This window comes from Acipenser ruthenus, chromosome 26, assembly GCF_902713425.1.
Source record: "Acipenser ruthenus chromosome 26, fAciRut3.2 maternal haplotype, whole genome shotgun sequence".
Classification (NCBI taxonomy): domain Eukaryota; kingdom Metazoa; phylum Chordata; class Actinopteri; order Acipenseriformes; family Acipenseridae; genus Acipenser; species Acipenser ruthenus.
The window spans coordinates 15,982,573-15,994,471 of NC_081214.1; the positions used below are offsets into that span (position 1 = coordinate 15,982,573).

Genomic DNA, 11,899 nt, shown 5'->3' on the forward strand with positions numbered 1-11,899 from the left:
TGGTTTTTATGTCGTGGTAGAGGGGTTAACTGGCTATCAATAACCTAGTTTATCCCTCAACCACATATTTGAAAATACGCCCTTCATGGAAAATAGTGTTTTCCAGAGATGCCATTTTTCAAATCAGCCGTGAGCCAAAAAATGCCTAATTGAGCCAAAAAGGGCCTAATTACCACTCTTCCTTTGTGACCCCGGCAGTATTTGTACTTCCTGGTACTAACATGAACCTTCTCTTTCCAGATGGGCCATCGTTCCACAGCGGGACCTTGGATAGGAGAGCCCCAGTCTCACCACTGGGACATGACATCGACAACGAGATGGTGGAGATTCTCATTTAAACCAGGAGATGTGTGAGGCCTAGTGACCTCAGGAAGATGAAAAAGACTTCTCTTTTAAAATATACATTTTCAGTAGGATTATTCAGTATAAGAACTAGCTGCTGAAGGCTGGGTTGACATGAGGGTATGCTTAAATGCACTCATTTTAAGCACCATTTTCATGAAATCCTTATAAGAATGTAGAGCTAGTGAGTTTCTGAATTCTCCTATGTGGAACCATCTCTGTTGTACAGTATTTTGTCGGTGTTCTCTGTACCAACTGGACCAAATGTGTTTGCTACCCCTTGGTTTCACTTATTGCACTACCATACTCTCATTTCTTTCTCATTGTTAAATTTCGGAAGTAATTAAACAGCAAGGATAATATATATATATATATATATTTACATTTCCCTTTCTAGTTTACAGTGTTTGCAATTATTCCGAGTGGCTGTGGGTTCTGTGGATCCAATATTGAGTTATTATTTCTCTAAATCTTTACATTTCTATAGACACAGTTAAAAAGGTCACAATGTCACATGATTTGAATGGAATGAGCAAATCTGTTTAGTTCAGGCACAGGATTCTCCAGAAAAGCCAGGTAAAATTATATTTGAAATCAGTATTGGAACAACAAAACCTAGAGCCACTCAGCATGATAGCAAATAGTAAGAGATATAAAAACTACAATAAAGTGACATCTGAAGGTACTTGCTCCTTTAAAACAATTGATGCAAATTGCATTTAGCACTTGGATAGCAACTTATGATTTTTCCAATTGTATATAAAATGTTTGCTGTTAAACTTGTAAATATCTATATAACGAAGGACAGGTCTCATGTTATTGTGTTGTATTTGTATGTTTTATTTTATACCGTAATGCTTGTTTCCTTTGTGTGTGTGTGTGTGTTGTCATGTTTGGGGCTGTTGCTACCTAGCAGTGAATGGACATGAGATTCCTGGAGGCTGGCGCTGCTCTCTGTGCTGTCAGGAATGTGATTGGTCAGTGCCTGCCCTGCATTCTAGTCTCAGAGATCCACCCAGTAAAGGAAATGACTTCCGCTGTCATTTATGTGTTTTTATGATGTTCGATTCCTCCCAATAATATTTCAATCCCTGCAGTCTCTAGCTGCCTACACTTTGTTTACTCTCTGCACTAAAACAAACCCTAGTTATTTTGTATTTTTTTTTCTCATGTAGTGTATAGCACTAGCATTGTATACCAGTAAGTAACTCCTGTTTTTTTCTTTGGTCAGCCTGTTTTTTTTGTTTTTGTAATTCTCTACAGAAGAAGGTGTGTTTCTGATCTGAACCTGTTCCGATACCTTTTAAAAGACAGGGCTGTGCCTCTGCAGCAGGTATGATAGGTGACTGAACTGCTCACAAATTCTGTGAGTTTTCAAGGGCGATTTTTATGTATTTAAGTGACCCTTACAAAACTGATTTGCCCAAGGAACACTGCCAGATGCATGGGCACACACTTCAGTTCAGCTGCATTGTTAACTTTTTCATTGCCAGTGTAAAAAGAGTGCAAGTGTGCCACAATAAAAATGGCAATTTCCATTTGTCTTGGGTATGATCCTTGTGTTTTAAATTTTGTAAACATTTTTTTTGTTGTTGTTTTGGTGTGTGATGTGTGGCCTTGGTTCCTTATTCAACACTATCGGCTGGTTTCACAGACTTGATTAGATCTTGTATTATTGTACCTTACCTAAGTTAACATAAGGTAGTCTGTGAAACCAGCCATATGTATGTTTTGTTGTAAACCACACTTTGTAAAATAAAGGCAGCTGACAAACATTGAAACAGCAAGCTACAAAATACTGCAATTCAAATTCCTTAAAGTGCTGTACAGAACTTCATGTATTTTTTACGAGTTGACTGTATTTCACACACAGTTCATACGGATTGTAATTGCACTCTTCTCCTGTTGTGCTTTATAACTGGAATATAAATTCTTGTTTTAAAAGAAAAGGTTTGTTTGTGATTTATTATGTACAGCATGCTGGCATGTGCAGGCACAGCTCCCAATAACTACTGCTAAATAATGCAACTGCTTTATCAAAATGTTTCATCAAAATTAGTAATTCGCCCTTCTCCAGATGTACAAACATGTAAGTGCGACATACAGGTGGAAAAATGTACAGTAATACAGACACATTAACTAAATCAAGTTAATACCACGTTTCATTTTGGAGAAGTGGTTCTCCAGATATTTGGAAAAATATAAAGTCTGGCATATTTAAAATGACCTGCAACTAGCAGAGTGTGTTGTAACCTAGGCTGTCCCAAAGATAGTGATGTTCATGGGGCAGGGTTGCCAACCTTGCAGTGGCCTTTCTGCAATACTTGTGCGGCAAAGCCAACACATTAATGACAAACTTAGCAAGTGTAGGAAATCGTGGCGCTCAGCTAGGTGTAGACAAGAATGCAATTTTCTGACAGTAGTCATCAGCCATCAGATCCCGTCTAAGATCCGTACTCCTTCACTTGGTAGTGCATAAATTCAATTTCTAGTCTAACCTACACATTTCCAAGAACAATCTGTGGGAAAAGCATTGCAAGCTGGACGATGTCTCCCGAGCTCACTGTCCTCTGGCTACTTGGTTGAAGAATACGCACTAATTTCAGCAAAGTATTGTTAAGTGGCATTCTTGTTCCTTTGGTACTTTTTACTGTCATCACATAAGGTAGAGGTGCCTGTCATTCATTTGGAAACGAGAAAAATCCATTCTGCCCATCAAGGCTCGTCCCTTGGTATCTCCCGTACTGGGTGGGGGGGAAACTAATTTAAAAGAACAGAATCTAGTCATTCTTAAAAATGTTTTCAGTGTTTTAGATCCTATTACTTAAATTCACTTATAACTATAAAAAAAAGTGTTTCCTACCTGTTCTAAACTTACTTTTACGCAGCTTCCATTTATGATCGCTCGTTCTCTCTGTGCTAATTTCAAGTAGTGTCTTGGGTTTACTTTATCTAGAGCATTTCTGATTTTAATATCCAGTTGCACTTTTGTCTTCTGTTGCTACTACGTGGTTTTGACGCATTTTGTTTATAGCCAAAAATAATGTAAATACAGTTAATCCATAACTACTCTTTCATTGCTGATTCTTATTCTACACTACTCTAATACTGTTGATATGTCACCGTAATCAGATTTTTCATCATGATGACTGCTGATAGCTCTATTTTTTTATATTTTACAGTTGTGGCAGTGTGGCTGTATGTTACTAACCTAGTAAGTTACAAAAAAATGCTATAAAACCACACTTTCTGTAAATAGCCTACTCCTGTTTAATTTCATAATCCATGCCCCATTGAATTGGCCTATATCAATTAAATGAGGTTTGGGAAAATCCAGAACATTGTGTAAATCCTGTCTGAATTCTGTATTATTATTATTATTATTATTATTATTATTATTATTATTATTATTATTATTATTATTATTATTATTATTATTTATAAAACTCATTTTCTTGCGTGGAGCTGTGGCGCTAGTGATTAATCTGCGAGCAGCCGGCTGGGTATAAATCCGTGTACGGTCTCGTTGTTCTGCAGAGAGCCTGCTGTGGTGTCTGAGACACGCTTGCCTGATTTGACGCGTCACTCGCCCTGTCTGCTGTGCCATGCAGTCCTTGGTTTCACCTGTCACCAAAGCCATCTTCATCGCCTTATTTCTGTTCACTATTCTCCTCATTCTCTATGTAATCCTGTGGTACATTTGCAGAGATGCTGATAACGATTACATTTAACATTGGAGAATGGCGATACAAGAGGTGACAAGGTAAGTACAAATAAATACGTTTGGGACATGTTTTAAACACATTAGTTAGACTGATATGAGAAAAAAAAATAGTGTCATATTATTACAGTAATTCATTAGCTGACTTGGCACTCCTAGCGGGAATCTATTTTGTCGATATAAATTGCTTGCAGTTTTAACCTGTTGAACAGTGTAGTTGGTTTGAATGTATTCCTACTGAGTTTAAACTGTTATAATTTTTGTGTTTATTTGTGTGTTTGCTGTCCATGACAATTTATCAATGCAGTAGAACCTACAACTTGCGACAACAGACATTCAGGTATTCAGGTAGTTGTGAAAGGCGCTGTAAACTATCTATGTTATTAAGTAAACACCCCATTACATATTTTTTGTTTGTTTCTTATTGTGTAGTTCGATGTGGGCTATGTTAAAGTAAACAAATAAAGTGCAAAAAATAAATAAATATATTCACTTACACACGGCACAAATACAACATTCATTTTGTCTAAACAGTCATTTACAATAAATAGATATTAAAAGTTATGATACTGCCATATAACTGCATTGAACCTCATTAATTATGCCTATTTATTTATTTAATGTAAGGGTTGAACTGAATATGGAACAGAGATTTCGACACAGAGTGCACGAAAGCATCCAGCCCCCTGCGCGCTTTTTTAAACAGCGGGCGAGGTGTTTTCCTTCCTTATTCACTCAATATGAACATTGTATTGATCAGGTGCCATTTCTGATGTGCACGCTTGGATGGAAGGTGATGTTTGGCTCTGATAAGAAGTGGGCAGAAATCAAGGGAGACTTGAAATAAACAGTTTAGACAGGTAAGGTTCATGCTGTATTTCCACTTGACTCTTTCTATTAACCTTTCAAAGCCCACAGTGTGCAGAGTCGCTCCCAACACATTGCTTTAGTAGAAATACGTGTGTCTTGTTGACGCCTTGTAGTTCAGTAATTCCAATAAGAAGCATTCAGAATAATTGAAAACATCATAGAAAGGTGAGGCGGCAGTAAAAAAAACTATGACCGTGTAATCTAAAGCTACAGACTCTGGTGGTAAATGCTATGAACACTAATATTATGTTAATATACATTCATTCAACGATTCCTTCACTGTGTCATGCTTTGCTATAATGAAGAACCCTCAACTCATTTACGACTGTCAGTAATCCTTCTTTGTCAATTCTAGATGAAGATCCAACTGAACTTCCCACAGCTCACCAGATATCTGGAAGAGGATTTGCTTTTTTGAAAATATTTGGGGCCTAAATGATTTGGCATTTCAGCAGTTGGGACTCTTGCTCGGTGACATTTTGTTCAAGAAGTTTGAAATATATCCCTGGCTGGTGCGGTAATCATTTCATTTCGATGGAATTAAAAATGGCACTGTCTGTTCAAAATGTCTTTCACAAGGACAGCCTTTTGATCCTCCGCGCGTTGTGTGCCACTGTGAAATGTGTTTAATGAGATTGTCATTGGTCTGTTTTTGTGTATTTGAACTGCTTTCAAATGCAGTGTGGCTTTCTAGATCCATTGTATCCATGATATAATGATCCTGTATGCTTAATTGTTAAGAGTCATTGAGGTATTCAGGTTTTCCTTTTATTGAATAGTAAAGAAGGATTTGCACTGTGAAGTAGCATTTGCACTATATACTGTATATTTCTATTCTATTCTATATATTATTAGAATTAGGAAGAGTGTATTCTAGGTTTAGCACTAATCTTGTTTATGTTATTCAAATTCTAGGTCCTGGTTTTGTCCTGTCCATACAGTTTAATTGGAAGTGTGGTCAATGTGAATTTAGTGTGTATTAATGTTGAGAGACAATGGCACTGTCTACAGTCAGGTGTGCTGCTTTCTTCTCTCCAAGCCAAGTATATCGAGCAAAGACTCTAAGGACACTTTGCCTTATTGACAAAAAGCAGCACCATACAGTTGTTTGGTGTTATTCATTTTAAAACCATGTAAAATTCCATATTTGCTTCCTGTCTGCTTGTGTTGTTTACAGTGACGTAAGCAGTGATCTGACTGGCTATGGGTGAGTGCATGCTGCATAATGTATGCACCTGGCAGCTCCCTGCTTTGTGATTGGCTGTGCTCCCAGTCTCAATGTTGAGCCATGGGTGTGTAAAGTAAGTGTCCTCACAGCTCTGAGGTGATCCTGACCTGAGAACCCCCTGCCTGGGCCTCTCTTAAGCAGAGGCTGCTGAGTCGTGTGGTGGTTTCATATGTGGAGCGGAGACCGTCAAATGCATTATATATAAGTGGCCTGAGCTAGTTCAAAACAGCCTGCTGCAGCATCTACCCCCTTTTTTAATGGAAAATGATTTGCTCCTAAAATAAAAGCCGCATACAAATCAGAGCATGACCTGATATTGTTGCATAGAATTGTGTTTTATATTGTAAAAAAGAAAGAGGGCTGTGACACCCCTCCACCCCATGCATTCATTTCTGATTTCAATTCCAATCTACAGCACAGGGAGGGTTCAGTCAGTTCTTGTAATGAGAGAGGTAAATCGGGCTGAGTCAAGCCTGTTTCGTGGGCTCTCTCATGGATTTAGAATTTGCCAGTGCGGTTGGTTCGTACTAACCAGTTAGTGTCTGTTTTAATGGGGCTGATGGCTTGAAAAAGAATAATGCAGTCATCTGTCAAAGTTTCTCACTGAAATAAACGATTATGTATTATAATTTAGTGAATAAAGAACCAAACAAGCAAGATGGGCCGAATGGCCTCCTCTCGTTTGCAAACTTTCTTATGTTTTTATAATTTAATACAAAATGTAGAAATAGTAATTCTAATAAATCGAAACTATCCCCCAAAATAAAAGGGGTTCTTTTATCTAAAGAATAATTTAAATAAATCTTACATGTCATGAACTTCAGTTTACTATGCAGATCTCAGTTTTGAAGACATTGAAAAAGACTTGTAGTCAAAACACTTGTCATTGAATTTAAGGTTCTTTTAGTATTTCTAAACTGAAAGACACGCACCAGCAAACATGTGTTTTAATTTCAAACTGTATAACCGGTAGCTTCTTAATTACCCTATTGAGAACAGGAAAGATGATTGACAGAGCTTAATTATCCTAACATTGTCAGCTCTGTCAATCTACATGCCTGCTCTCAACAAACAAGGCGGTGAAGCCAAGGATCCTGCCCACAATGCACCTGCACTGTGGGCACCAGGACACCTCCTAGGAACCCCATGGTCCTAAAGCTCTATAGGTACTGCAGCTCATTTACATGCCATCACAAAGGCATACTAGTGGCAGACTATAACATGTTTCTTTCAAAACTGCACATTTGAGGTCTACATAGTAAATGGAAGTGCATGCTTTTCCCATTGTTATACTATAGTTTACCATGGTTTAACATGTTTTTAACATGCTCTACCATACCTCTTTGGGCTTTACAATGTTATTTATTGATGCTGTGTGTACATTGTTGTATGTTTCTTTTGTACTGTGCCGTGCTGTAAGCTGAAGACAAATTTCCATTTTATGCTCTATTTATTGGACAATAAAGCTTTTTTGAATTTGAATTTGAATTACCTACTGTATGGTTTACCATGTTTTCAATGTGGTTTATTACATTTTTCTATGGGAAACATTGCTGGCAGATCTAAATACTGTTTAAATTATTAAAAGAGGGGTACTTTGTGAAAAGCAGCATCTCTAACAGTGTGAGTCTCTTTAGAGTATTTTTGTCTTTCAAAGCAAGTAATATGCCAGGTTTATTGTTTTAATATTTAAAAAACTGGTGGTGTTGAATAGACCCTTCATTTGTAAAACATTGATGTGTGTGTGTGTGGAAAAGTATTTGAATAAATAAATAATGCTATCGTGGTTCTGTTATAAATATATTTTATCACTGAATTTATTGACACAAGGCACACATTAAATACCATCTGGTAACAGTTGAGGAAAAGTTCAATGGCACGGCTAGCAGCTAGAGCCTTAACTTGATGTTGAAAGTGGCTGTAATGTTAAATCAAAGGTTCTGAAGATAACTGTCACACTTTAATCCGCTTAGATTGAGAGTCCATTCTGGTTGGCTCTTTCTCTGCTCTAAATAATTCCTTCTTCTATATATGTCTCCTGTTTCCACTTCCGCTCTCTCTAGCGTTTGTTTGTTTTCGTACCCAACCTCCTTCCCTCCTCCTTTCCGATTCAGCAGCCCTGCACCGGTCCCCTCTGGGTGGTTAGTGAAGCTCACTTTCCCCGGCCTCCCTAAGCTACGCCCTTCGAGCTGGAGGTTCTGCGTGGGGCCAGAGGGGACCCCCGGCCACACTCTCTATCCTGTCGCAGCTCGTGCGCTTTCCCTATTCTAATTTCTAGAGACTCCCTCCTTCTCAGCTGTCAATGCGAAGTCTGTCTCGCAGTCCTTTGATCTCTTACTAATCTCTCTACTTCTTTCTTTCTAGCTCCAGGACTCCTGTAAGCTCTGTTCCACGATCCCAAGTCCCTCTAATGTTTTCCTTTTAAGGCTCTCCTTCTGAGGTCCGTTCAGTCCCAGTGGGTAGCTCCGGTAGTTGCTCAGCTGCAGCGGTTCTCCGAGAGTCGGGTCCTCTGCCCCCTCAGTCCCTTATGGGTAGCTCCGTTCCCAAGCTGCCATGTAAGCGGCTCTCCGCAGAGTGGGGGATTCTCTCTGTGTTTTTGGGTCTTGGGTCGTCGGACCAGCCTTTGGCTATAAGGTTCTCATCACTGATAGCAAGACTCCTGTTCTATCCCTTTATTTCCCTTCAAGTATCCTGGCGCTCTCTGAGCTGTCATGAAGCACTACACTTGCTACTCACCATCGCCCCGTGAAACACTTGTAAATTATTAAAAATAGCTTTTCCAAATCCACAGCACACAGCACTGTTGGAACAAGAAAGTGTTCTCCCTGCAGCAGATAGCAAGGAATTTACATTTCCAATGCTGATGTGAAAAGGAGAAGGTATCAATGTTTGAGATTCCAGGGGACAGTCACCATTAAAACAAGGAGGCATGGCTCCATCTATCATCCAGGCTAGTCACTGGCATGTACTCCAACAGTTTGATCTACTGCTATTGGCCACCAGAGACATTAATCAGTATTACAGCCAGTCATTAGCCTGCCACACACAGCCCAGGTACTGGGCATTTTCTGTACTTTCATCCAAAGCTATTAGTTCTCTTTAGAGACTGCTATTAATAAACAGGAAGGGAACCAGACACATCCTATCTGGTGCTACACTTGGTTAAAACAATCTCTCTTTGCAAGCCATGCTTTCAGTTGGTGTTGCACTGTTGTCATTTCACCTGGTGGGTGAAACAGTCTCCACCCCTTCAGTGGCTTCTTCCCTGTTTTTAACCAACCAGCTGCTTCCCCAGAAGACACTGCTGAGCAGAATGACAACATTCATGGAACAGATACCCTTACAATAAGGCATAGAAACGGTTCACTTTCTTTAACTAAAAATAACACCGGATATGTCTTAAAATGAAAACAGCTGTTTATAATAAAAAGTGCTTTTTTCAGAACTGCACATTTGAGACAGTGTAGCAAATGGAAGTGCAAATCCGGTAATATTTCTGGAATTATTTTGTAAACTGTAATTACTTGAATGTGTACAGCACATTACAACACGCTGGCTAGTCTAGCAGGTTAGACAGCTGGGATCGCTGTTAATCTATACATTACAGTTATGAATAACCAAATGTATTTCTTTTTTTAAGGTTAGGATTAGAAAAAGGTTTGTGGAATCGTTTTTTTGCAAATAAACAAGTGTCTGAAACCCTGAAATCTATTTTAGAAGTGTTTTAAGTTGAATAAAATTGATTTTTCAAACTGATTTGACAGAAACTCACTACGAAGGCCTCAGCCTCGTAATGGAGAATTCATTTCTGAATGGTAGTTGGAAGATCAATATTTTTATACAGCAGCCCACTGGCATGTGATTAATATTTGGAACGCTGTGTGCTGGCGTGATGTCAACAATATGTTTTTTCCCCCCACGCCTGCTAATGAATTGGCATCACAGCCCATTGAATTCAATATAAAGACAGGGGCTGGATACAAACAGCAAACGTCACTATTCAAAGATAAACGTCTTACCATTCAAATAAAGAGCCACTCTGAGGTCAGGAGGTGTCTGAATTACTAACTCATCAGCTTCTAGGAGGGGGTCCATTACAGAGTTTCAGAAAACCGGAGCAAGCTTTACACTATGGCCTCTGATATATTGTCTATTCACATATTTCTAGTCATTTGTTATATAATGCAAAAACACAGTGGGAAAAAAAGTATTTAGGTCGCAGGTGGTCTGTTCTCACTGCTCGGAAAGCAATCACTCTTACCTCTCAGTAAAACCTGATGAACCAGCAGGGGCAAGGCTGCACAATGGATAGTGTTCACAGGTGCTGGCAGCACTGCCATGATACACAAGTGAGGTAGACATTGTATTTTCACAGAGGCTACATTTCGAAAACTGAAAGGGTTGCTGTCATACCTCACTGTAACCACTGACCTCACTGGAGAACTGAACTGAAAACCACTCAAATGTGTAAAGAAAAACAGAGGGTTGTTAATAACGTTTTTTATTTTTGTGTGGGGGAGGGGGGGGGGGGGTGGTTGTTGATCATGCCCAGAACTGCACACTATGTGCAAGTTAATTTTTAACACCATCAAGGTGCCTCTGTCTAGGTTGACCTTGCCTGGTCCAGATTCTTACTCTCCAACGGAAAGCTGACTGTTCATTCCACAAAGAGGCAAGAGGAGTACAGACAGAGACGAAACTGCAGAGCAGACCTCCACATTAACTCTCCACACTGGTGATGTATTGGGATTTCTAAATAAGATTTTAGTTTCTGGGTTCGAGAAGACCGAATATGGGGTGTTTGTTTCACTTTCCCTTTCCATTATGCTGGTTTGAAAACACCTGTTCCTTTGAAATAAATATTCCAATATAATAGAGTAAAAGGCACAGTTCAGATGGTCTAACAATGGTGTTTAAGGTAATGGCTGTAGGTACCAAACCACACAATTCCAGCTGCAGATAGCTGTTTTTTTAACTGGTATAGTTTGATTGCTGCTGTCTTCTAAGACATGGCTAGGAATAAGATGGTTTCTGATGCTGCTTAAATAAGAAAGAATTGAATTGAATGGAATTGAAAAGGTCAAAACCAGGCATTCTATAGTATTGAGGAGTAAATATACAGCCAGTGTCTATAGCAGTGCCTGGTGTCAATGGGATGCCTATCGGGGTGGAGTGAACCTCCAAAATGACAAGTATCTATTTGGGCTTGAAACTTTTTCCATGTCTCATTATCTGTCATTGAAACTACAGCCGCCTCTAATTCCACTGAAATCTTCAATACATCCAATTGATATTTCTTATGTTGGAATCGACTGAACACTGGGAGTCTGTTGGCTGCTGTCAGTAACTGGAATCTGTCCCTGTGGGGTTACAGAATCCAGGGACGATCCCATTACTGTGCACTGGTAATGGAATGAACATCGGACACCCACTCCAAACAACAAGCACGTGGGGTATATATCTAAGTAAGATTTAGACGGGAATTGTGCGTCAAGATTCTCAGATGCTTGAAATGATTTTGGGGTTAATTCATAACTTTAGATTCTCAGTCATAAAGTATGTAAAACAGGGCTTCCCAACCCTAGTCCTGGGTCTAGTTCAGTAACTGAGAGCTCAGTTGAAATGAAACCCTGAAGACACATGGGGTCCCCAGGACCAGGGTTGGGAAGCCCTGATGTAGACGAAAAGGAAACTAGACACATGTTTAATGGAGATGCCTTGACCAATGTCTTTCCATT

The 11,899-nt window shown here is 39.2% G+C and overlaps 1 protein-coding gene and 1 long non-coding RNA gene across 5 annotated transcripts in view; both read left to right on the forward strand.

The window, feature by feature from the left end:
• The window catches only part of LOC117430693 (angiomotin-like), a 49,461-nt gene extending 47,176 nt beyond the window's left edge, over window positions 1–2,285 (forward strand). For all 4 annotated transcript variants that reach the window (XM_059001136.1, XM_059001137.1, XM_059001139.1 and 1 more), the window contains one exon: window positions 241–2,285. In XM_059001136.1, coding sequence (XP_058857119.1) covers window positions 241–338 — 98 coding nt within the window. In that variant the 3' untranslated portion in view covers window positions 339–2,285. The remainder of the gene's footprint in view (window positions 1–240) is intronic.
• Window positions 2,286–3,902: 1,617 nt separating this feature from the next.
• LOC131701778 (uncharacterized) lies at window positions 3,903–7,649 on the forward strand. Its single transcript, XR_009309001.1, has 3 exons — window positions 3,903–4,105; window positions 4,824–4,923; window positions 5,289–7,649. It is a non-coding gene; the product is annotated as an uncharacterized LOC131701778 (long non-coding RNA).
• Window positions 7,650–11,899: the final 4,250 nt, after the last annotated feature.